We start from the raw sequence: 22,677 nt of genomic DNA, 5'->3' as shown, positions 1-22,677 counted from the left end.
GCTGTTTCACCATCCATTGGTTAGTGTTAACGTTAACTGACGGTTATATGTGATGCCGTCTCTATTTGCTTTGTTCGAATAGACGGAGATGGCATCACATTAGCTAGCTGAGCAGAGCTGTCTCGAAGATGGCAGCAAAGCAGTGACGGTTTCTGTCTGTGAAAGGCTAGTTGGTGCTAGTATTGTGAAGTTCGTTTGAAAACTTTTATATTTGTGTCACTTTTGTGTTGGATTGCTAGCAATATTACGCCTATCAAGAAACCCTCACTTTCTAGCCGAAAAAGACTTTGAAGCTGTACCTATACGTTTTTATTAAAAACTAAATTTTTAATACAAGCTCTTTTTGCGGAATGTACTTGCATTATCATCCAACCAAACTACATTTAAATTTTGTGTACCAAATTTCAAGTCGATACCAAAATGTTGGAGTTTCGTTGGAGACGCGGATATACATAACTAGGTATGCCAAATTCACTCACTGGAAGTGGGTCGAAATTCGGTTCCAAGGTTGCAAGATTTGACCCGCACATTATGTGTGCGCCACATACATGCATACATTGCAAGTTAAATAACAGCTTGTAATAAGTTAAGAAGCTGCTCCGCAGTGAAGTATCGCCATTGGGATATCTAGGGTTATTTTTCAGGGGGAGCCTGGCCTGGTTTTTTGTGTGAAGAAATCAAGATAGATAGGAGTATTATAGAATTTCGTAATAAAAACATCGGTAGCCCAACATCCTGGGGTAAGCACTAGAGTCTTACCCCCTTATTCATAAAACTTAACAACCCTATGTTAACTAACAAATGCTTTGTCCCTTTCTAACAAATACAAATGTCGAAGTGACAGATAAGAACAAACGAATATTAGCGGTATTTTAACTAAAATAGGTTTTATTGTCGTTTATGAATAAGGGGGTTAGTGACTGGTCAGAGGCGTCTCTACCTATAGTGCAGGGTGTGCGTTGCACACGGGCGCAGCGGTGTAAGGGCGCCGGCCGCGGCATTTTATACCTATTCCATTTTGACCGCGCGCTTCCTAGATGGCGCTAAAGTAATAATTGCACACAGGCGCTACATGGGCTAAAGACGCCGCTGTGACTGGTAGTGGTAGTACCATTTTTTTTTATTCGACTGGATGTCAAACGAGCAAGTAGGTCTCCTGATGGTAAGAGATCACCACCGCACAAAAACATCTGCAACACCAGGGGTATTGCAGATGCGTTGCCAGCCTAGAGGCCTAAGATACCTCAAGTGCCAGTAATTTCACCGGCTGTCTTACTCTCCACGCCGAAACACAACAGTGCAAGCACTGCTGCTGCACGGCAGGATTAGCGAGCAAGACGGTGGTAGCAATCTGGGCGGACCTTGCACAAGGTCCTACCATCTGCATACCATATCCATCCATACTGGACGGATTCCGGGTGTAGTTGATGTAGGTAGTTACGACTTGTTAATGCACGCTCAAATAATACACGGCCTGATAATCCGTGCTTATGTCACAGTGTAAGAAAATGTAAGTAAGTGTAAGTTCTTAGACTTTGCTTATGTGTACTATTAGTTTATTTTGTGCTTACGTATACGGATTATCATGCCGTGCATTACGACTTGTTAATGAACGGCCTGATAACCCGTGCTTATAATTTTGCTCGACCTATTTTTGGGAAAATACCGACCCTTTTTTTCGTTTAAGTACCTACACCGACCGAATATTAATAAATTTAGTAGAAAATAACCTAATTTGGTCCTGGCCTGGCTGCTTCGCCGGCCGCTACCGCGGCACGCTCGCTACGCTTGCTCGGCTCGCGCATTGTGGCACAAACTATACAGAGAACAAACGTCACAATACGGTATTTGACTATTTTGTATGTTTTATAAATTAAAACTACACAATGCCTGTTATCGAATAGAAAAACCATTTTAAGCTACCTTTACAAATAACAAAGTTATAATGGTTTGAAATTCAAGATTAGACAGAGAAAGACATACTGGCTTGTGACGTCACACGCCAGTACCGCCATACCTACTTGCTGCATAGAAAAAGGCGTTTGAGAAAGAGACAGGTATATAGATTTTTCAAAAAACCACTTTAAATCCAATTTTCAACCGATCTAAATTTTCTCTTCGCTAAACAACATTATCTGTATATCTATATTTGCATAATAATATTAAGATATGGCAAAATCAGGACTTGTCAAATACCGTATTGGACCTAACACAAGCTCACACAAATCCATGGTCATTCGAATCGAATCGATTATCACGTTGTACATTATTGCGCGTACATTCCGAGTTGTAATGTCATTTCACTGTCAAAAGTCGTTGTTGTTGTTGTTTCTTTAAAAAAATATGGCTCTGTCCATCGGTGGACAATTTTGCCAGTGTCTAGTAGTTTTTGCCGTTGTACGGTAAAAAAATTCTAGAAAACGAAATATGAGAGGTAATGGTGGATGAACGATGACAGCCACCTGCCACAGAGTACATTATTAGAAACTGAAAGGCAACGTCGGCAACAAGTGTGTTTTGAAGTGTGTGTTTGTACCATAATTTTAACTAACGTAATTATAAGATAAACAAAAGAAAAACAAAGGCAGATTGTTAATTATTATTTTATTTTACGACTCAGTTACAGCTGTTATGCAATATAGTATTTAGTATTTATTTGTTTGGCAAAAAACATAAAATACATAAGGCCTTATTCTAATAAGTCTTACAATATTATGCACCCTGGTAGGGTATAGCCACATTTATAATATAAACGAAGATAAAGAACCAAAGATCTGTTAGTTTTGTCCTCTAATTTTCATTTGTTTTGTATATAATATCATCAATAATGATTTAAGCACTGTAAACCAGATTAATTTCTCTCTACTAGTTGTTAACTAGAACCTACTTCTACATACTTAATATGTTTTTAGCAATTAGGTACCTAGTGGAAGAAGAAGATGATCTTTTTTACAAATAAAATGCAAACAAACAGTTAAAAAAAACCAGATCATATTTCGTATGATAAGTCACACAAATAAATATTATCATGTGAGTTATCTGTTGATAAAATACAGATTGGCAGACATCAGTGCGTTATTAAACTATGTGAGTTTGCTGAAGACAGTTGCCTATTAAAAGAGAATGGCGGGCCGTAAAAGAGTGTTCAACCTGTTAAGGACCATTGATGTGGCTTCGTGAGTATTTATTGCTTTTACTACTACTACTTTATTGATTTTATTGGATTTTGTCACCTTGTTTATTGGTCTTTATGTTTGTTTTTGTTATTCAATACTTTGTTATCATACTTATATATAGCTACTATTACTATTACTAAATGTACTATTACTTAGTAAAAAAATGCTATTAGTTAGTAAAGTATACTACTATTAAATTACAAAATTATAAATTTATTCTAGCTAACATATTATCGGGTGACAAGCAAGTCACAAACTGCAAAAAAATAATAGTGAAATATTAACCTGACGATGCTATGCATAAGTGATTATCCCTCTTGACTTTAGGTGGTAATTAACTAATTAGTGACTTTCCTTGTCACCCGATGATATTTAAATTTTATTTTTCAGATGTAAATGCCCAGCCCATAGCCACAGGGGTAACATACAAGTGTCAAATGCAACTCCGCTAAAAGATTATGCTTTTGAGGTTTGTCAATTATACCTAAATGAATTTAATATTATTTTTTTTCATTTTATATGGTATCCCATAAATCTCCACTAAATTCTTTAAGAGGTGAAAAATCAGCAAATTTTCATAGAGAATTGTATATTATTATTATTTACATTATAGATTTTTTTGATACTTTGGACTGCTTCTCTAATTTATTATTAACTAGTCTTTGACAGCTAGACTAGAAATCGAGCACAGGACTTGACTTTGCTAGCTTTTACCAACAAACCAAATTTTAGAAACATAGCCAAATATAGTATAGTCAGTACGTAAAATCTAGCCAAGTCAAATATTGTAGGTACTTGCATGTTCTTGTTACTAAAACTTCAGCATTTACGACACAACTTGGCATCTATATATAAATCTCAATTCTTATGTTGGCAAAGTCAACAATGACATTCTTAATATTGAACTTGGCTCTCATTTCACATTTATGTTTTTGATGGGATATCATCATTTTTTGTAAGTACAGAAATTATTTGAATTCATCATGAAATACATTATTTGTAAATTACTCTAATTCTCTTTTAATTCTAATAGTATGTTAACGCTGCATAGTTTTCTTGTACTACTTTCTATACCTATTTACTTGTACCTTTTGTCCATAATTTTCAGCTTTCAGATTTTCCTTTATATACGCTCAATGCTCTACCTTGATGCCATATATCAAGTTTCTATGTCATATGGATGTGGGTTAGGTTTTCGATCGCTAAGTCAGTGAGTCAGTCATAAAAATGCTGGTTTTTTAATGTTAATATATCAAAACTCATGGTTCCTAGTTTTAGCAAACGCGGAACTCGGTCACCCGGGTACTATAGGTAAATAGTTTAATTTAGGATACCAGGTAAACAACGCAAAAGTTAGAAGGAAGTGTAGAGATTTAAAATACCTATGTTCCTGATATGTGATATGTGATGATTTGATTTTATTCCCAGATAAAATGCTCAACAGTACGCTATGGGATCGGCGTGACACGGGAAGTGGGTCTGGACATGGTGAACTTTGAATCAAAGAATGTGTGTGTTATGACAGACCCAAACGTCGCAAACCTAAGCCCAATGAAAGCAGTGCTAGATTCCCTGGCCAAGACTGGAATTAACTATAAGGTGTATGATAAGGTTGCTGTGGAACCAACAGACAAAAGGTGAAAGAATTCAGTCATTTCAGTATTCCTGCTTGATAAGTATATACCTATTGGCTGTCACTAGATAGTGCAGATTTAGAATTATGCTACTGTAAAAATTGGCATCACATGAGATAGAGCGTTAGTATTCGCGTATTTTAGGGCAAGATAGATAGTCTATTGTCAGTGCCGGATTAATCACTAGGCAGATCAACTGCCTAGGAGCTCCGCTTTGGCGAGGGGCGCGCGCGTGTACACCATAATGGAAATTGTATACGTTTTCTACTTGGAGTGAAAACCTTACTGGAAAATTTGTATCCTCAATAACAATAGGTACGAGTATTATTACTTCTTCCTATGCAAGCTGTTAACTGACTTGGTTGAACTTGAAAGAGTTGATGAGCCCGGCCCGACGTGGTTAAACTGGCTCTGACTAAGGAAAGGACCTAGTAAAGTAACACTCGTAAATGAAACGATTAAAGTTCATTTTCTAGCACACGCGCTAACAGCTGTAAAATGTTATAGGCTAGTCTCACTTCCAAACTAAATATATAGGTACTACTCAGGTCTGCTACTCCTTGAAGCAGTGAAAACATGTCAATGCGACCAAAAAATACAATCATGAAAAATGTTGTTTCCTTCCAGTATGCCGTAAGTAATTGAAAAACCTATAGGGTACTTCCGGTACCTATGACGGTAGCTCTTATAGCACAACCAACAATGTCAGTTACTATATAAAATGACCCCTCACTTCACTACGCACATTTTGCTTAGGAGAAGGGTTCAGCTAACAATTGGATTTTCTTAGATACCTGCAAATTTGTACGGAACTCTTGGTGTGCGAGTCCGACTCGCGCTTGGCAAGTCGTTCTTGAGCAACGTTATCCTCATCTCAAATGGTTTACTGTATTGTCGCTAATAATATACTTAGAGAAAAAGTCGTAACACCTTGCTTAACTTCATCATTATATTTGCTATCACGAACCATAAACTAAACTATGGGTATATTTTTTAATTATGTTTAAATATTTTTCAGCTTCAAGGATGCGATAAAATTTGCGCAAGAAAACGACTTTGACAGTTTTCTAGCGGTGGGCGGCGGTTCTACCATGGACACATGTAAGGTGGCTAATCTATTTGCGTGCCACCCAGAAAACGAATTGCTAGACTTCGTGAATGCCCCTGTTGGAAAGGGCTTGCCCATCAAAAAAGCCTTGAAGCCTATGATAGCCAGTTAGTATTTGTGATATTAGTTTATATAATTCAGTATGGATCCTAACCCGCGTCACACGTTATAAATACGCGATATCTTATCTAATGGACTCTGACCTATAATGGAATCCAATGGAATTAAGCAATCTGGTAAACAAATACAAATGTGGTAACTGACATTGACACTATTTGACACCGACTTGTCTGTCTATGGCCCTTCGCCCTAGCGATGTGAGTGAATGCTCTTTAAGATACTTCAATCAGCAGTGAATCATTATTTTAAATTTATTCATATTTCATAATATTATTTAAGTATTTATTATTTGTTTGTTTATAGTTAAATATGATAAAATAGTAGCGAAATGAACATACAAGGTTATTTATATAATGATAGCTTTTTTTTAATAAATAGCTTTTGTCCAATGGAGCAGAGTCAGAATGGCGGGTGTACCTACCATTATAAATATAAAAAGATAACTATACAATAAAAATACTTACTAGAAATGTACTACTTTAAAAATAATTGTAGCACCGTACATGAAGTTACGAGTATTGTGGAGGTACACCAGCTGTCCTGAACAGAAAGCCAATTTGCTGTCAACCTATTGATTATTGACAAATGCTATTACTTACTCCAAATTATCAATCACCCAGTATATGTGGCATAAATGTGCTATCATGTAGAATGCCACTCCTTCAACTTTTAGAATCGCGATATCTCAGGAATGGTAATGCTTAGAAAAAAGGTTTGTTCAATCAAATAATTAATTTTGTAGGTACATCACTAAAATCCAGAGACTAAACAGACTTTGATGAGTAAAAAATGATCATGTCAATTTAAAAAAACAATATAACGAATTGTCGTCTTCCAATTCATTCTATAAAATAAACATATTTATACACACACACACACACACACACACACACACACACACACACACACACAAACATCACGCCTGTACTCCCAAATGGGGTAGGCAGAGCACATCTCTATAGGTACTAACTAATACTCTTTGGAGCATACGAAACGTTACCGCTTCGGAGCCACTTTTAGCAATTTTAGGTTTTAACATATTTACACAATTATTTAATGATACAATGATAGTCAAAAACAGTGGTTGGTTCATTGAGATGTAAATGCGAACGGGATTGGCGTTCAAATGTAAGTAACTACGGAGTAATCGTGAGAAATTGCTTTGTTTACACGATTGCTTAATTATATTGGATTTTAGATTACGTATAATTTGCACATCGACATTTTAAAGGCTAATTGATCTAAGCGCCATTTTTGAAACATAGCTCAAACGACGGAGAAAATTCTCTGATGTCGCTTAGATTAATTAGCCTTTCAACGGTCGATATGAAATTTACAACGATACGGAAATGTTAAGCTGTATAATGGAGAATATTGGAAAAAATCATTGAACTACGGTTTTGTAAATTACACAGTACCTAATACTGAAACAGAGTTCAGGCTCATTTTTTTTGCCTATCTAATAAAAAATCTCTTGACCGTTAATGAACGACTGCGGCCGGTGCAGCCCGAAAAAGACGTTTAGGTAAGTACCTTAGTTTTAGTTTTTACCTTAGTTTAGTACCTTTAGTTTTTCAAAATTATGTATGTAAGGCTGACGTTCCAGTGCTAATGGTCACTAGCGGTACAGGTGACAGCAGTGTCATCTATTGGGCATTAGCATGTTAAACACTAGTACATATATTTACCTTATATTAAGTTTAATGTTCCTTGTTGCAGCGTAAATGACTTGGACGATTTTGACTAAAGATTATATCTAGCAGCCTTAGGGGCTGTTTCACCATCCATTGATTAGTGTTAAGTGACGGTTAAATGTGATGCCGTCTTTATTTGTTTTGTTCGAATAGACGGAGACGGCATCACATTTAACCGCCAGTTAACACTAATCGATGGATGGTGAAACAGCCCCTTAGTGTCATAAGCTACTTATTTCGTGTCGAGTGTACTTAACTCCTTTACTCATATTTACGGTATCTAGAAAGGGCTAGCTTAGAACACCCCAGGGGGCCACGCAGAATAGCTGCAGAATAACATGCTAAGTCGATGGTCGTTAAATATTGAATAACTTGAATACTTAATCGTAATTGAAGTAAATTATACAAGTGGTTAATTTCTAGTACCTACAACCAGTGGAACAGGAAGCGAAACAACTGGCGTCAGCGTGTTCGATTATGAAGAAATTCACGCAAAGACCGGCATATCTGGGGCTGCTCTCCGTCCAATTCTCGCTATCATAGACCCTCTGCATACCCTGACGGTTCCAGAGAAGGTGGCCAACTATGCTGGATTTGATATCTTCTGCCATGCTTTGGAGAGCTTCACGGCTATTCCTTACACTGAACGCGGGGCGGCACCTTCAAACCCGTCACTGCGACCGGCGTATCAAGGGAGCAACCCTATTTCTGATGTCTGGGCAAGATTTTGCTTGCAGGTTTGTCTACAATTTAGAATTATGTTAATTTGCATTATGATAACTCTGCTGGTTAACTCATTTCTAAATTGAATCCACCAGACTATCCAAAAGTACTTCGCTCGTGCTGTATACAATGCTGACGACTTGGACGCGCGTTCCAGCATGCACCTCGCAGCCACTATGGCTGGCGTTGGTATCGGTAACGCCGGCGTGCATCTCTGCCATGGCCTAGCTTACCCTATTGCTGGCAACTGCAAGACTTTCGTTCCCAAAGACTATGGGTAAGTGCAGGTTACACAGTATATACAACTTTCTTCCAGACTCTTCCAAAAAAATAGTAAGACAGTAAAAGTAACTTTAAAGCCTAGTTAAGGATATTTTATTACTGTCCAGTCTTGCAGCCACTATGACAGGCGTGAACTTCTTGCACGCCTTAGCTGCCAATCAAAGAGTATAAGTACCTATGTAGAAACTGCCAATGCATTATTGCATTGCATTGTGTGGCCATAGACTATATCATGTAGATACTCACTGTTTCAAATTATCTTTCCGTCCAGCCACAACTGGTCAGTAAAGAGGGGTTAGATGACGGTAATTTTACTAAGTATAATGTTTGAAACTTTCGTGATTTTCAGTCACGGTTAAAATACCTACCACAAGCAGGACTTACCGTCTCCTCAAAGTAACGCCTGATTCAATAAATTATTTAATATTTTAGTTATTCAGTTTTGTGACAGTAATAGATAGATGACACGACTTAAGACGTATTTTATCAAAATTCGTGTCTAAATTCCTGTCCAGCGGTGGTGTAGGGGTTATAGCACGCAGCACGGATTGCTGAGGACCTGGGTTCGATTCCCAGCGCTGGTCTCTTTTTCTGGTTTTTCTGTGCATCCATGTCTCAGTTTGTATTTTCGATATGGTTTCACGTACCCGTAAAAGTAACAAATTAGTCACTTATTATGTTATTTGCTTATTATTTTTATATAAAAACCTACGTTTCAAAACCTAAGGCCGCTTCTAGACGTCTGTGGTTTTCACCGGACAACGGACCGTCTATAAACGGATAGGTACCTATCCTTGTATACATATAGGTAATAGGTACTTTAACCGGATGGATGTCAGTAAGTAGATGGCGGCTAATTAACAGAATACGTCCGGTAGCGTCAACAATTATACACCAATACACTGGCATGGATGACCGCCTTTCTTACGACGGACCGGTGTCCAACGCGCCGAGGGGAGGCGGCGATGCATCCGGCGAAATTAAGTCGCCGGACAAAAGTGTCCGGTGCATGTACACACATTCATTGTAAGCCATACAACACCGCAAAGGCCAAAAAAAAGGGTCTGTTGTCCGGTGAAAACAACGGACGTCTACAAGCGGCCTTACAGTTTGCATACCAAAGACAAAATCAGTAAAATCTACATATTTAATTGGCCTAATGTGAAAGCCGGCTCGTGACCAATAAGAAGTGAGAACGTTATCACAGTACTTTATAGACATAAAGCATAGACTATAGTTGGTATCTTGAGATTCTATATTGTGTAATGATATCTGTACTGTACTTGGTTTCTATGGCAGGCGAAAAAACGAACATTGAAGGCTTTAAACTTTTGCATAGATTGTGGCGCCTAGTATCGCCACATACATCGCCTAAGTATCTACTGGTACAATGATTCACTCAGCTTGTTTTAATTTTCCTTTGTAGTGTTTATTCCACGGGTCAAAACAAATATCTCGATGCTATAAATTTCTTGATAAACTACAGATCAAAATTAAGATTTGTTATGCCTATTATTACTAACAAATTTTTGATAAAAACCTTTTCCTTTATCAGCCATAACCCAATGATTCCTCACGGCCTCTCAGTCGTGGTGACCGCACCAGCTGTGTTTCGGTTCACTGCTGCCAGTGATCCAGACAAGCATCTGGAAGCCGCCCAACTGCTCGGTGCAGATATAACAAGAGTCAAGCAAGCTGATGCCGGCAGGGTGCTGGCTGATACAATACTCAAATACATGGATATAATGAAAATAGAGAACGGATTGAGCGGCCTGGGCTATTCTAGCAAGGATATACCTAATTTAGTGAAAGGGGCTTTGCCGCAGGTGAGATATTTAGGGGCTGTTTCACCATCCATTGATTAGTGTTAACTGGCGGTTAGGTGTGATGCCGTCTCTATTTGTTTTGTTCGAATAGACGGAGACTGCATCACATTTAACCGTCGGTTAACGCTAATCAATGGATGATGAAACAGCCCCTTAGAGTATCATTATTCGTTCATTTTCTTCAAATTACGAGTACCATAATTACAGAAAAAAACCCCTGTTTAAGGGAGAAAATTATGAAATGGAGAAAGTTAAGTCAGTGAAAGTCAACGTGCACGGTACCTGGGTTAGACGGCTGCTACGATGAGTAGGCTCCCGCGGGATAGGGTCACTTTAGGATCACAGGGCACACTTTTACGGCGCACACAACCACACGCGAGCACGTATCGTTTGTCTGTCTTGGTCAGTGCATTACTAGCGTATTGAAGAGGGCTGCGGGGGTGAAGGAGGGGCAGAGCACTTCAGATGGTTAATTTTGAACAACCCCAGAGACCTAATTTTAGTGAGTCATGTACCTATGTGCTATATAGCTTAGCAAGACAAGAATGCAAGCAACTTACCTAAACAGCTCTTTCTTTAAGAGTAATATTAAGTATATTTTTGACTGAACTGTTAGTCAAACGAGTCATCTTGTCACTCAAATTCAAAGATCACATGAACAGTTTTATTTTATTTACTTTTCAGGAACGACTGTTGAAGATAGCCCCATTGCCGCAAACGGAGGAAGATCTATCAAAGATATTAGAGGACTCATTGATCAACTATTAATATAAATTATGTGATCTATATATAATACATTACGTATACTTATGAATTGTTTTTGCGATTCAATGTTATCATTAAGTTTGAAATAAATACTGACTGTTACTGTTTGTTGTTTTAATTAAATTATTGACTAGGTATGTAGGTATACGAGGGGCGGCTGATATCTCGAGATTGTTGTTGTTGTTGTGGTTGTTTCTTTAAAAAATATGGCTCTGTCCATTGGAGGACAATTTTGCCAGTGTCTAGTAGTTTTTGCCGTTGTACGGTAAAAAAAAATCTAGAAAACGAAATATGAGAGGTAATGGTGGATGAACGATGACAGCGCGAATTCCTATCTCGAGATGTAATACATGTAATAAAAGAAACACAATTTTTTTTTCCTTTAAATAATTTACTTTTTAAATGGTCTTTTTAGTGGCCAGTACCGCTACACAATATGCAACCTCGAAGTACGTTAGGCTTAGAACTTTTCAGCCGCCCCTCATATTATTGTCCCGGGATTTATTGCATTAAGAAAACAATTTTGTTTTAGTACCTAGTTTATTTTTAATAATTTTAAGTACATAAAATAAACCTATGAACTAATTTGTATTATATATAATATGTATACCTTAAATTAATTTGTTGTAAAAATTTGACTCATCCTTTGATACTTTCTTCTTTAATTAAACAAGTGAAGCGCTAGACTGAATGGTCCCGTGATCGAGAATGATTGCGTGTAGGCTACTGTATTATGAAATGCTCGTTTTGTTAGTAATATGTTCGTCTATGACTAGCGCTTACAACTACATCACTTACTGCTTATGTAAAAGTTACCGCAGTTATTAAAACTTGCATGTTCTTATTATTAACGGTTGTGCCGCGTGGCTCCGTTCAAACTGCTTCAGGCACGATGTTGTTGTGGTGGAATGGACTGCTCTCGTACATGTTGGAAGCTTTAACGGAGACGCTGTGTAGCGGAGCATAGCGGGCCAGTTTGGGAGTCGCTGGGCCCGTCAGGTCTTCCGATAGCTGCTGGTACACCAACCCACAATCCTTCTTTGTGCGGCCTTGTTGGCTCATGGCAGCAATTATGGCACTATTATATCTCACTTGCTTATCTCTTCTACTACACACAACCATGACAATCTTAGCGATGATGAGTAACAATAACAGAGCTCCCAAAACTGCAATCAGTATCGGCCACAAATATTCATAGTGGCCATGCTCATCCTCCTTGACCATGGATGCTTCCTTCAAGTAGGGATAGAAATCTGGTTCGGAGTCCTCGAACACACTGTTGTCGTTATCCATTAGTTTAACTTCGATTTCTACTTTGTTTTCTGGGAAGTCTTGTGACGCAGTCGGAACTGGTTTAGTGGTAGTGCTGTAGTTTCTTAGTAGTTGTTTTGATAGTACCAGAGTCTTGGGTTTGGCAGGCTTCTCATTGAGTTTGACACTTAGGTCCATGTCATCGCTGTCTTCATCTTCTCCTGAGTCGTCCTCTTCTTCGTCGTCGTCGTCATCCTCCTCGTCGAGGTCAGCGTCATCAGCATCCTCGCCATCATCATCGGGGTATGAATAAGCATCCTTAGGATTTTCATCAATTTTACCGTCGTCTAGTGTGTCCTTAAGATCAAAGTTGCCCACGCTATCCTTATCGATTCTCTCCCAAATTTCTTCATCTGACACAGGTGGTAGAGGCTCCACTGGATGAACAATAGCCGAAGATCCGCAAGTTTTCTTTGTTAAGAATTCCCAGCTGTAATTCACCTCATCATCTTTACCATCTCTTGCGAGATTGGCAATGCTAGCGGAGTCTGCGTTAGGTGAAACCTTATGCTTACTGAGCCACGACATGAGATTTTCGAACTCTCGGCCGCAAGCCAGAGGATTATTACTTATGTCCAAAGTGCGCAATTTGTTCAGATTGTCCACTTCAGTTTGCTTAATCTCTGAAATGCGGTTGTGTGAAACATTTAGGAAGCTTAAGTTATTGAGAAGCGTCTTGGGTTGATTTTTGTCTACCTTCCATAGAGAAGTCAACTCAGCGTTACTAACATCTAACCAGGTTAGCATGGGTGTGTGGACGAAGACCTCGGCAGAGAATACTTTGATTGGATTGCCTTGTAAATTTAACCTGGCGAGATCAATGTTCTTTTCGAATATTTTAACGTCAAGAGTAGTCAACATGTTGTAAGCCAAATTAACGTCCACTAGCTTAGGACACCGTGAAAATACCTGATTACTTATAGTTTTAATGTTATTGTGAGATAAATTGATCTGGGATAGAGCAGTGAAAGTTTTCAAAGCATTGTCAGAAATGTCCTCAAGACCACAGTTAGATGCATCAAACAAGTAAATGTTAAACTGATCCGCAGAACAGTTGAAACCTTCTTCGGGTAATTTTCTTAGATTTGGATTATTCGAGATTTTGAAGATATCTAACTCAATGTTTTCTTTGATTAGAATGCTGGATATGAAGTCCAAGTTATTATATGAAAGGTCTAAGTAGTTCAACTCGACGAGTTTGTGGAATGCTTGGTTGTGTATCTTTTCAATGCTATTTCCGCTGAGGTTAAGATTGGCAATGTACGTCATGCCATTGAACATAGATGGTCCGACAAACTTAATGTTTGTTTGCCCAGCATTTAATGTTAGTAAGTCAGAGACCTGTAAGTCATAAACGGTATCAATCGGGTTCCTTTGAATATGAAGCGTGGCAAGCTCAGTATTTTCAGAAAATATGTCATTAGGTAGAGATTGGATGTTATTATCACTCAAATCAAGCTCTTCCAAGTCCAGGAGTTTCTTAAACGTATCAGGATCCATATCTGACAAATTATTGCCAGCAACATTTAAGTACATAACACCAGACAAATTCTTGAATGTGTTGGCTGTGATATACTGCATGTTACAATAGGACACATCTAATTCCTGTACTGATGAAGCGTTCAAGAAATAGTCCTGGGAATTAGGTGCGGGGAACTTGAGCGGGTTGTAAGCTAGAGTCAGCAGCAACAATTTCTTGTTATTCGCAAATGTGTCGGGGTGAAGACTCTTTAACTTGTTATTTGATAGATTCACAGCGTAGAGGTCCTGCAGTCCATGGAATGCATTGGGGCCGACATATCCGATCGTGCTGTTCACAATTTTTACGGTTGCAATCTGATGAAGGCCAAGTTTTTTGAATATGAAATCGTCTAAATCAATGGGGAACGCCGGGTCAGCGTTTTGTATAACGAGGTCTGTGATATCATCACCGAACTTCTGTGTGCCGATTTCGAGCCGATTGCACTTGGCTATTCTGTATCCCTGGGATGCAGTGCATATGCAGTCTCTGGGGCAGGGTTTGTCTTCGCTGAAGAGAACCTTCCTGTCATCGGCGGCGTCGTAGTCCTCGTATTGGTAAAGGAAGCCTTCTGCGTCCTTGTCAGCGCGGGCGCTCTTCTTGGCGGGCTCGCCGAGAACCAGCGTGCACGCCGCCAGGAGCACTAGCAACTCCCGGAGCCTCGTTCCCATCTCGTAGCGAACTCTGAAAAATACGAAGTCTCATATCAGTCGACAGAATAACTGAGCCATTATTACATCAATTATGAAATTTTCTTGAAAACACGAGGTCGGTCACGTTTCGAATAACAGTGCAAAACAATGGACTTTCTTACGATTCTTTTTTGCAACTTTACGTTATTCGAGCACACAATGGGTTTAATATGTTGTGTTGTAAAAGAAAATTCAAAACAAGTATGAATAATAATTCTTTTGTTGAACGAGACGAAAACAAATATCATTAAAACCATATGCAAGTAGATGGGGACAATGATAAGTTATAATTTGCAACTGTTTCATTTGTTTTAAGGTGGGCCTGAGACAATAAAGTGTTCTATGTATATATATGCAATAAACAGCAAAGAAAAAAAATAATAAAAACGGGACAGACAGAGATATTGAGCAGGGTAGGGTGCAATTTCCTCTAATTATGTGAACACATATGTACGTATACATACGAATATGTTGTGATACAATTGATATAAACCAAATGGTCCTGGCATTGTTCTAGTGAAATCTTATCTGCGCTATGTCCATCTGTCATTCTGTTGCGGGCGCGAGACATGTGACGCTGATGAACAGATCACCTATCTATAGCTACTTTATTACCAATAACACATATTCCGCGATTGAAGTTCGTAACTAGCGTTTAACTAACAATTAGAGTCTCATTTTTCGTAGGTAGGTACCTAAAAGTTAATTGTTTGCTTCCAATTGTTCATCTAGTTCAGAGAGGAGCCCTGTGCTCTGCAGTGGGGCGATGATTATAATGGATTGTTCATCTATATGTTTCCCAGCTATAGTTTTATACGCTAGTTCAGTCAGATCAGGAAGATATACAATAAGGTTCCAGATTCGTACATACATAGCTGCCAGCTTTCAGTACCTAGCTATGGAAGTAAGATAATTTATTACGGATGCACGTATTTTTTACGTACCTAGATATCTTTCTAAGTGCTTTTTTAAGGTTTATTATAATAACTTATGTGCATTTCTAGTTCCTTACAATTGAAGTCGATGACTACCATCATACCTATAGTACAATAATATACGTCAAGGTTAAGGGTCAATTCCGTTTATAACCCGTGTTGAAACTCAATTTAAGCGAACTCTTCATTCTGGTTCTGAACTAGACTAGTTAAGATGGCTGGGATCTGTGGAATTTGTGGTGTTCTGACATATGTGTAATCTCCTGACCGGCCCGAGTCCTAACATTTTAACTAATTTTAGCCTTGACACGCTAAAAAGAGGGATTATAAGTTTGACGCCAATGTTTTTCTGTCTGTGTGTTGGTCTGCCTGTAACCACTTAGCTTTCAACAAGATGGACCGATTTGAATGCGGTGATTTTTACTTGAAAATGAGTTTCATTGCGGTGGTTCATAGTTATGAACCCAAGTTTGATAAAATCGGTTCAACCGTTTTTTTTAATTTAGAAATTACCATATCGGGGGTTTTGCCACTTTTCTAATTTTAATGTGCAGAATACGATCATTTCATTTCGAGCCAGAGCCAAGCTAAACAAGTACTCTTATTAGTCTATTCTATTCATAAATAGTACCTATGCTACTAGTGAGTGGTTGAACTTAAACTAACAAGACTATTTTCCTGCTGACGGTAATTTCGTCAGTTGTCGCACCATCTTTATTAGCATGATAATTGTTAGCGTAAATACCGTAGATAAGGTATGCCCAAACTAGCTTCTTGCGGTTTATTAAGTCAGCAAATGATGGAAAAAAACGCGTTTCATTTCATTTCAAGACAATTGTTCTCACTTTGCAGCTGATGGCAATTACATCTACGAATTACCAGATTTTAGAGTACTTTGTTATTGATTTAAATCTTAAAAGTTTGAACCGAAATTATTGTTGCGCCATGCCTTATTCTTATTTAGGGTTCCGTAGTCAACTAGGATTCGCCATGTCTGTTGTCCGTCTGTCTGACTGTCTGTCCGTCCGCGGCTCGCTAAGCTCAGAGAGCGTTAGTGCTAGAAAGCTGTTATTTGGCATGAATACTACACATATATATATATATATATCAGTCCCACCGACAGTAATTAATAGTTAGTCGATTGATTTGGCAAATAAAGGACATAGCTAAGTATATTGTCATTAGATTATGATAATCTATGGGACAGTCGTGTTTTGATTTGACAGCTCATAAAAGTACCTACATTTTACCTGTCACCACCTTGTTGTAAGGTGATCGATTATGCAGTTGGATAATGAGGGCTATCGCGTGTGAATGAGGGTTTTCACAGATGTGAAATATCGCTAGATGGCGTTAGTATCGAGAGGTCCGTTTGACGTTTGCTCATGATTGGTTAAAAAACTAAATGAGCCAATCGCATGAAGACGTCAAACGTCAAATGGACCTCACGATACTAACGCCATCTAGCGATATTTCGCCTCTGTGAAAACCCTCATGCGCCGCTAGAGGCGCTAGTGTAGCGAGAGGTCTCCAAATGTCACTGTTTTTGGGTGAGCTAAACCGGGTTTATTTCTAATTAGAATAATTTTGTGAATATTTTGCAATACCTGAAATTAATTATGGCAAATATGCGTTACGGTGCAATGAATGTCTGTGTTTTGAGACAGTTTTGTCTTACGGTAAACTTTGTCCTCCCTTTTTTCCGAACAAAACGGGACTACGCAACACTGTGGTATGCTTGATATTTTTACCCGACTGCAAGGAGAGGTATTTTTATGGTACGGTACGGTCACAAAGTAGGTACATTGATGGTACGGTTTTAAGGTATTACATATAATTTAAATGTAAATTTTGTTTTCACGCCTGTAATAACAATCAAACCACTATACTTCAGGCAGGGCCTTTGTTTATAGTGGCGCCAACTGGTGAGTGCGAAAACGATAACCTTCATTAATGCACTATTTAAAAAAAAAGTTAACAAATAATACCTACTTAATTCTAAATGAAGTTATTAACTACAAAATCCGTGTAGTTACATTTATTTTGTCTACATTGTCAGAATTGGTTCTTGAATATGAGAGGCACAAGTAAACCTTGTTTGTCTAAAAAATGTATGTATCGTAAAAAAAAGTTTTGGTTAACCTTTTCAACTGAGAATCTCTCACAGAAAATAAAGAATAAGTATCCCGTGTTTAATTTTAACAATTGGGATCCAAAAAATACTAAAGTAACATTTAATTCATTATAATAAAAGGCGAATCACTTTTTCACTGAGCATATTGTGAAATTCTGTTGAAGCCATATACAAACAATGACTGTACTCGTATGCGAGTAGGTATACTGTGTCATTAACGAATGACGAAAAATATGTTATCTAGAAAAATTCCAATAACATACCTTATGCTGATGTTTCGTGACTAAAATAGCATGTGAAAAGCACACAACTAAAAATAGGTACTATTCACAATAAGAAAATTGGTTAAATTTGATGAGAACTTTTGTCATCTAATATAGTTTATGTTATTTGCGCGAGGTATGGGCTATCACTGGGGCTGTGACATCGACTTAACCACTTCGGAGGATCCAGATAAGAAAGATTAGATAATACTGCGGGCGCCGCTCCACCCACCTTGTACTAACATTCATGTTCTCGAGGTACCTATTCGTATAATGATAGTTATATGAACACAATTATAGTTTACATGCAACATGAGACTGTAAATCAAACAGATACTACCTAAACGGCTGCCGAAACATTAAAAAAAAGCTGTTTAAAACAGTTAAGTTTAATATCAAAGGTGTTAAAAAGGATTCTTTAACAAAATTAGATACCCAGTAAGTATTTAAGAGGATGACGGCCGCCATGTCGGCCATGTACCTATATTCAGACAATAAAACAGCTGATAGGTACTATTGAATTCAGCAATTGAAATACATATATATTTTGAACATGAAACTACCGTGAGACTCACTCATATTAAAGCGATTATTAGAGCGATGTTGTTAGTGTTGTGTGCTACCCTACATTTGACAGTTGTAATGATGATGAAAACGCGGGTGGTTGTGTGCCGGTGTCAGTTTCGTCGGGTAGTCGCGCGAGCAGAGCGGCGGCGCGCAGTGCGCGTGTTGCAGCAGCCGCTGAGTCGCGTTGCTCCGAAGACGAAGGGCTACGGATTAGCCCGAAACATGTCGAGCTAAACTCGATTTAAGACGTGAGTTATCCGGGTCATTATATTTAATACATATATATTAACATTGAGAATACCTACTTTAACTAGTCTAATCTTAAATTATGAATTAGTTTTGGCACTCACAACACAAACAAAATTTTAGATTAAAATATCGAGTGCATTATTTTATTATTTATGCTACTCGTACATAATAGATACGTTTCCAAGTTTTTAACTCCTGAGGGCCGTAGGGATATTTACCTACATGGTTGACGGATGTCACATCCCTCCCGCACAGGATGCACATCGCAGAAAGTACTTAATTTAATTATTTCTGCTTTGAGACTGATCCTTATAAATTCTAAATCTCTAAGCTTTTGCATAAAAATGTCTGTAAATATTACCTGGGATTTATCCTAAAATAACCTTCGCTGTCTTCCCCTCCTGGGTATTCTCAGATATAATAAGCATCGAATATTTAATTTATCTGGCATCAAAAGAAACGAAAAAGTTCAAGAAATAAATATGAATCCAAGATATTTTATAACAAAGCCAAAGATACTCGTAAGACAAACACTTTAAAATCTATTTGATTTGACGTTGATAGCATAATTGTAAACATTTTATGTGTACCTAAGTATAACAAAATTTAAAAGTCCACTGTACTCGTATCGAGCATACATGTCAAATTGAAAATAGAAACGTATTATTCTCCACACGAAATCTTGTACAGTAAAACCAAATTTGACACGTCGTTCTAGAGAAGATTAGGTTACAAGATTGATTAGCTGAGCTGTATAAAATATCGCCGAACCATAAGATTTGGTTTAGTATATATGGCGATACCGAAAGCCGGCGTGACTACGCCTTGCATATTAAACACTAGCTGTTAGATAAATGATTTACTTTGCATACAATTGAAACGGGGGGTCTATATTGAGGCGCGTGCAGAAATGCAAATCGTTTAGTTAGGCGAATGCGTTTAACAGGGACGATGGTTCGTGAATCATTTTTATTAATCCCTGGCCTAAATTGTCCCGTGCTGACGCAAGTTTTTTAAAAAAAAAACAATGAAAGTTTATTGTACCAGATGCACTTGATAAAAGTAGGTTTATCAACCGCAATACCGAGACTATTTGATTTAACACAGGTGTCATGTGCTTGCTTGAAATAACAGAGACTAAACATCTGCATATCTGCAATGGCTTCATGTTTTCAGTTTACATACGCTTTTAGATCTTATTTATTGGATTATAACAAAAACATACGCACCTTTGACCTTGTTCAGCCAAACAGCAACTTCTTTATTGCAACCTGCAACAACAAAACCAGTTATAAATCGTTTGCCTTATGCGGTTCAACAATTATGATCATGAGAGCATTTGTGATGCGGGATGCGATTAGGTATCGATGTTAAATTAAAAATCTCCATTGAAATAGATGGCTCGGGTCACTGGCCTAATGATGAATGTTACCTACTTGTTCACCTTCCAATTGCTTCATCGATTTTGCATTCAATCAATATACGTATCGATAAAATGGGTACGCTTCTGTATTACGAGTAAATACTTAGTTATAATGATTCGCAGGGGTATAGGACAGGCGTGGCTAGGCAACTTGTGCAAGTACTAGTACTGGTTCTAGTCTCGCCGGGCCACAGGCCGTCATGTCGTAAGAAGGAAAAAAGAAAATGTATTATGTTTGTATAGAATAACTAAATTACAACTTCATTAAAAATGAATTAAGACTGCGACCGTTTCCTTCAACTTTACGAATCTAATGAAGCAAATGTTTTAGTCAAAATGCGACTAGCAACTACTTGTTTGTATTTAAATTTATTAATAGGTTGTTCAACAGTCGTAGAATCGGAAGTTTGTGGTTAACGAGGAAGTAGTAGATTCAGTTTACCCCTGTGGTTTATTGCCACTTCCCAAAGGCTTTAAGCCGGAGAATTTTTTTCATACCACGGTATACCGATGATTCGATATTTATTTTTAAACTCGTAGTTAGGTACTTATTATTAATGAGGCGATCAAGTCATCACAATCAATTGATCACAATCGCGACTTCTTAACTCCGCTCGAGCACGTCATTCCTTATTGTTTTAAACCTGACGTCATCGGTATACGTAGCAGTTTATATTGTTAACCTTCTGGAGATTTATGTTAAAATGTGTCAGAACACTGTTAAACTTTGATGTCCGACCAAAATGTACTCTGTGTGTCCGACTAAAATTCAAATAAGTGCCTTTGTGTATTACATATTTTATACACACATAAGTCAAATAAGTGCCTATATGTATTACATATTTTAATAAAACACTAATAATATATATGAGACTCATATGCTTTTAGAAATTGAGCCCTATCTGTGTAGGTATCCTGTTGACGTTTTTATCTAAGCTCTTCTAAGGTTAAAAGGATCTCCCTACCACTCTAGGGCGCTGATTGTTTGTTGGTATGCATTATATTATCGGAATACGAGTATGGCTCCTTAATATGTTTAACATGTTCGCAATTTGAAACGGGCTAGCGGTAGCGCCTCCTATCGATATTAGTTTAAATCTAGGATCGCCTTGAATTTTGATAAGGTCGTAAAATGTTGGCGCGGCGACTAGGTAGTAATGCAAGACCACCGGCTGGCTGACTGACGCAACGGTATACATATAATAACTGCCACTAAAATCGCCAGACCACCTCTCGACGGCTTGCTTTTATCAAACGTGTGTTTTCTATTAGAAGTTCTAGCCTCGCTATACAAACTTGGGTTCTTTTCGTCGTGTATGTATATTCAAACAATCGGAGCGTTTCATCAGAATTTTCCACTTTCTCTCTATTATTATTCAATGTTATTGTCCGTATCGCGCTTGATATGGATAGGTCTTTTTATCTTATCATTATTCGTCGTACCGATGATATTATAGGTGAAGTTCTCTTACACTTACTATCTTTCAAGCTAAGCGTTCCCGCCATATCTACAATTATTATTTATGTTGAGCAAGGAAGTCTTCTCGTAAAGGACCCGATAGCTGATCTTTTTAGGCGCGTGGTTTTATATGGCCTTCCTATTATCCAATTTGTGGTTTTAGTACACGATTAAAATAAGAAACAAATAGCGTGGCCAGGCCATTAATAAAAGTAATATACAAAATAAGTAGGTACACATACCTATACATTAAATTGCGGGTCACCATAACGTGCTCTTCTTAACCACAGGGTGTAAAGGATAAAAAGGTACAATACAAAATTATTTATGTGTTTCAAGCGGAAATGATTACTTTACGTTCTAGATACTGTTAGGGTTACTAATTGTACCTACTTACCTAACTATTAATAGTAACTTTCCAAGTCGACCCGTGGAAAGCCTCGTCCTGTTAAAAGCCTTAAACCCTGATATCTCAGAACAAGTCCTGAGACAAGATAACTCTAGTCATACTTGTTGTACCTCAGGGGTACTTACAACTTAGGATTACAATTGTATTGTAGCATGTAGCTAGTAATTACAGCAAAAAAATCATGGGCGATGCCCAATGACTAATAATATTCTAAGTTTGAGACAGTTCACTGACGCACGTAATTGCTTAATTTTACTGTCTTATTGTCTAAGATTGCTAGTAGATCGAAGCGAGGTTTTTTGTGCATATGTCTATTAATTACTTACGCTTGTGTTAATACAAGCTATAAGTTGTTATCTGTCTACTTATAAGCACTTAATTGAAATTA

General features: G+C 37.9%; 2 protein-coding genes across 5 annotated transcripts in view; one reads left to right on the top strand and one right to left on the bottom strand.

Moving 5' to 3' along the window:
- Positions 1–2,452: 2,452 nt before the first annotated feature.
- On the top strand, positions 2,453–11,431 carry T3dh (Type III alcohol dehydrogenase). Of its 2 annotated transcripts, XM_074101404.1 has the most exons (9): positions 2,453–2,522; positions 3,057–3,176; positions 3,567–3,645; positions 4,605–4,813; positions 5,829–6,025; positions 8,156–8,469; positions 8,551–8,732; positions 10,293–10,563; positions 11,248–11,431. In XM_074101404.1, the coding sequence occupies exons 2-9, from the start codon at positions 3,124–3,126 to the stop codon at positions 11,329–11,331; spliced, it is 1,389 nt and encodes a 462-aa protein (XP_073957505.1). In that variant the 5' UTR covers positions 2,453–2,522; positions 3,057–3,123; the 3' UTR covers positions 11,332–11,431. The 2 variants fall into 2 exon arrangements, with proteins under 2 accessions (XP_073957505.1, XP_073957504.1); XM_074101403.1 differs by lacking the exon at positions 2,453–2,522 and having other exon boundaries at positions 2,928–3,176.
- Positions 11,432–11,849: 418 nt separating this feature from the next.
- The window catches only part of Gp150 (leucine-rich repeat domain-containing glycoprotein 150), a 36,954-nt gene continuing 26,126 nt past the window's right edge, over positions 11,850–22,677 (bottom strand). For 2 of the 3 annotated variants that reach the window (XM_074101382.1, XM_074101381.1), the window contains 2 exons: positions 20,228–20,269; positions 11,850–14,842 (listed from right to left, as the gene is read on the bottom strand). In XM_074101382.1, coding sequence (XP_073957483.1) covers positions 12,202–14,829 — 2,628 coding nt within the window. In that variant the 5' untranslated portion in view covers positions 14,830–14,842; positions 20,228–20,269 and the 3' untranslated portion in view covers positions 11,850–12,201. Of the gene's footprint in view, positions 14,843–18,182; positions 18,334–20,227; positions 20,270–22,677 lie in introns of those variants that run through there. The other variant, XM_074101383.1, reaches the window with a different exon arrangement.

This window comes from Choristoneura fumiferana, chromosome 18 (assembly GCF_025370935.1).
Source record: "Choristoneura fumiferana chromosome 18, NRCan_CFum_1, whole genome shotgun sequence".
Lineage (NCBI taxonomy): Eukaryota > Metazoa > Arthropoda > Insecta > Lepidoptera > Tortricidae > Choristoneura > Choristoneura fumiferana.
This window is presented reverse-complemented; position numbering and strand designations above follow the sequence as displayed.

Bases quoted from the DNA above. Each gene is read 5' to 3' on its own strand.
- T3dh (XM_074101404.1), top strand. From the start codon at position 3,124: ATGGCGGGCCGTAAAAGAGTGTTCAACCTGTTAAGGACCATTGATGTG. The intron at 6,026-8,155 runs GTTAGTATTTGT...GTTAATTTCTAG, and splicing joins CTTGAAGCCTATGATAGCCA to TACCTACAACCAGTGGAACA. The intron at 8,470-8,550 runs GTTTGTCTACAA...TGAATCCACCAG, and splicing joins GGGCAAGATTTTGCTTGCAG to ACTATCCAAAAGTACTTCGC.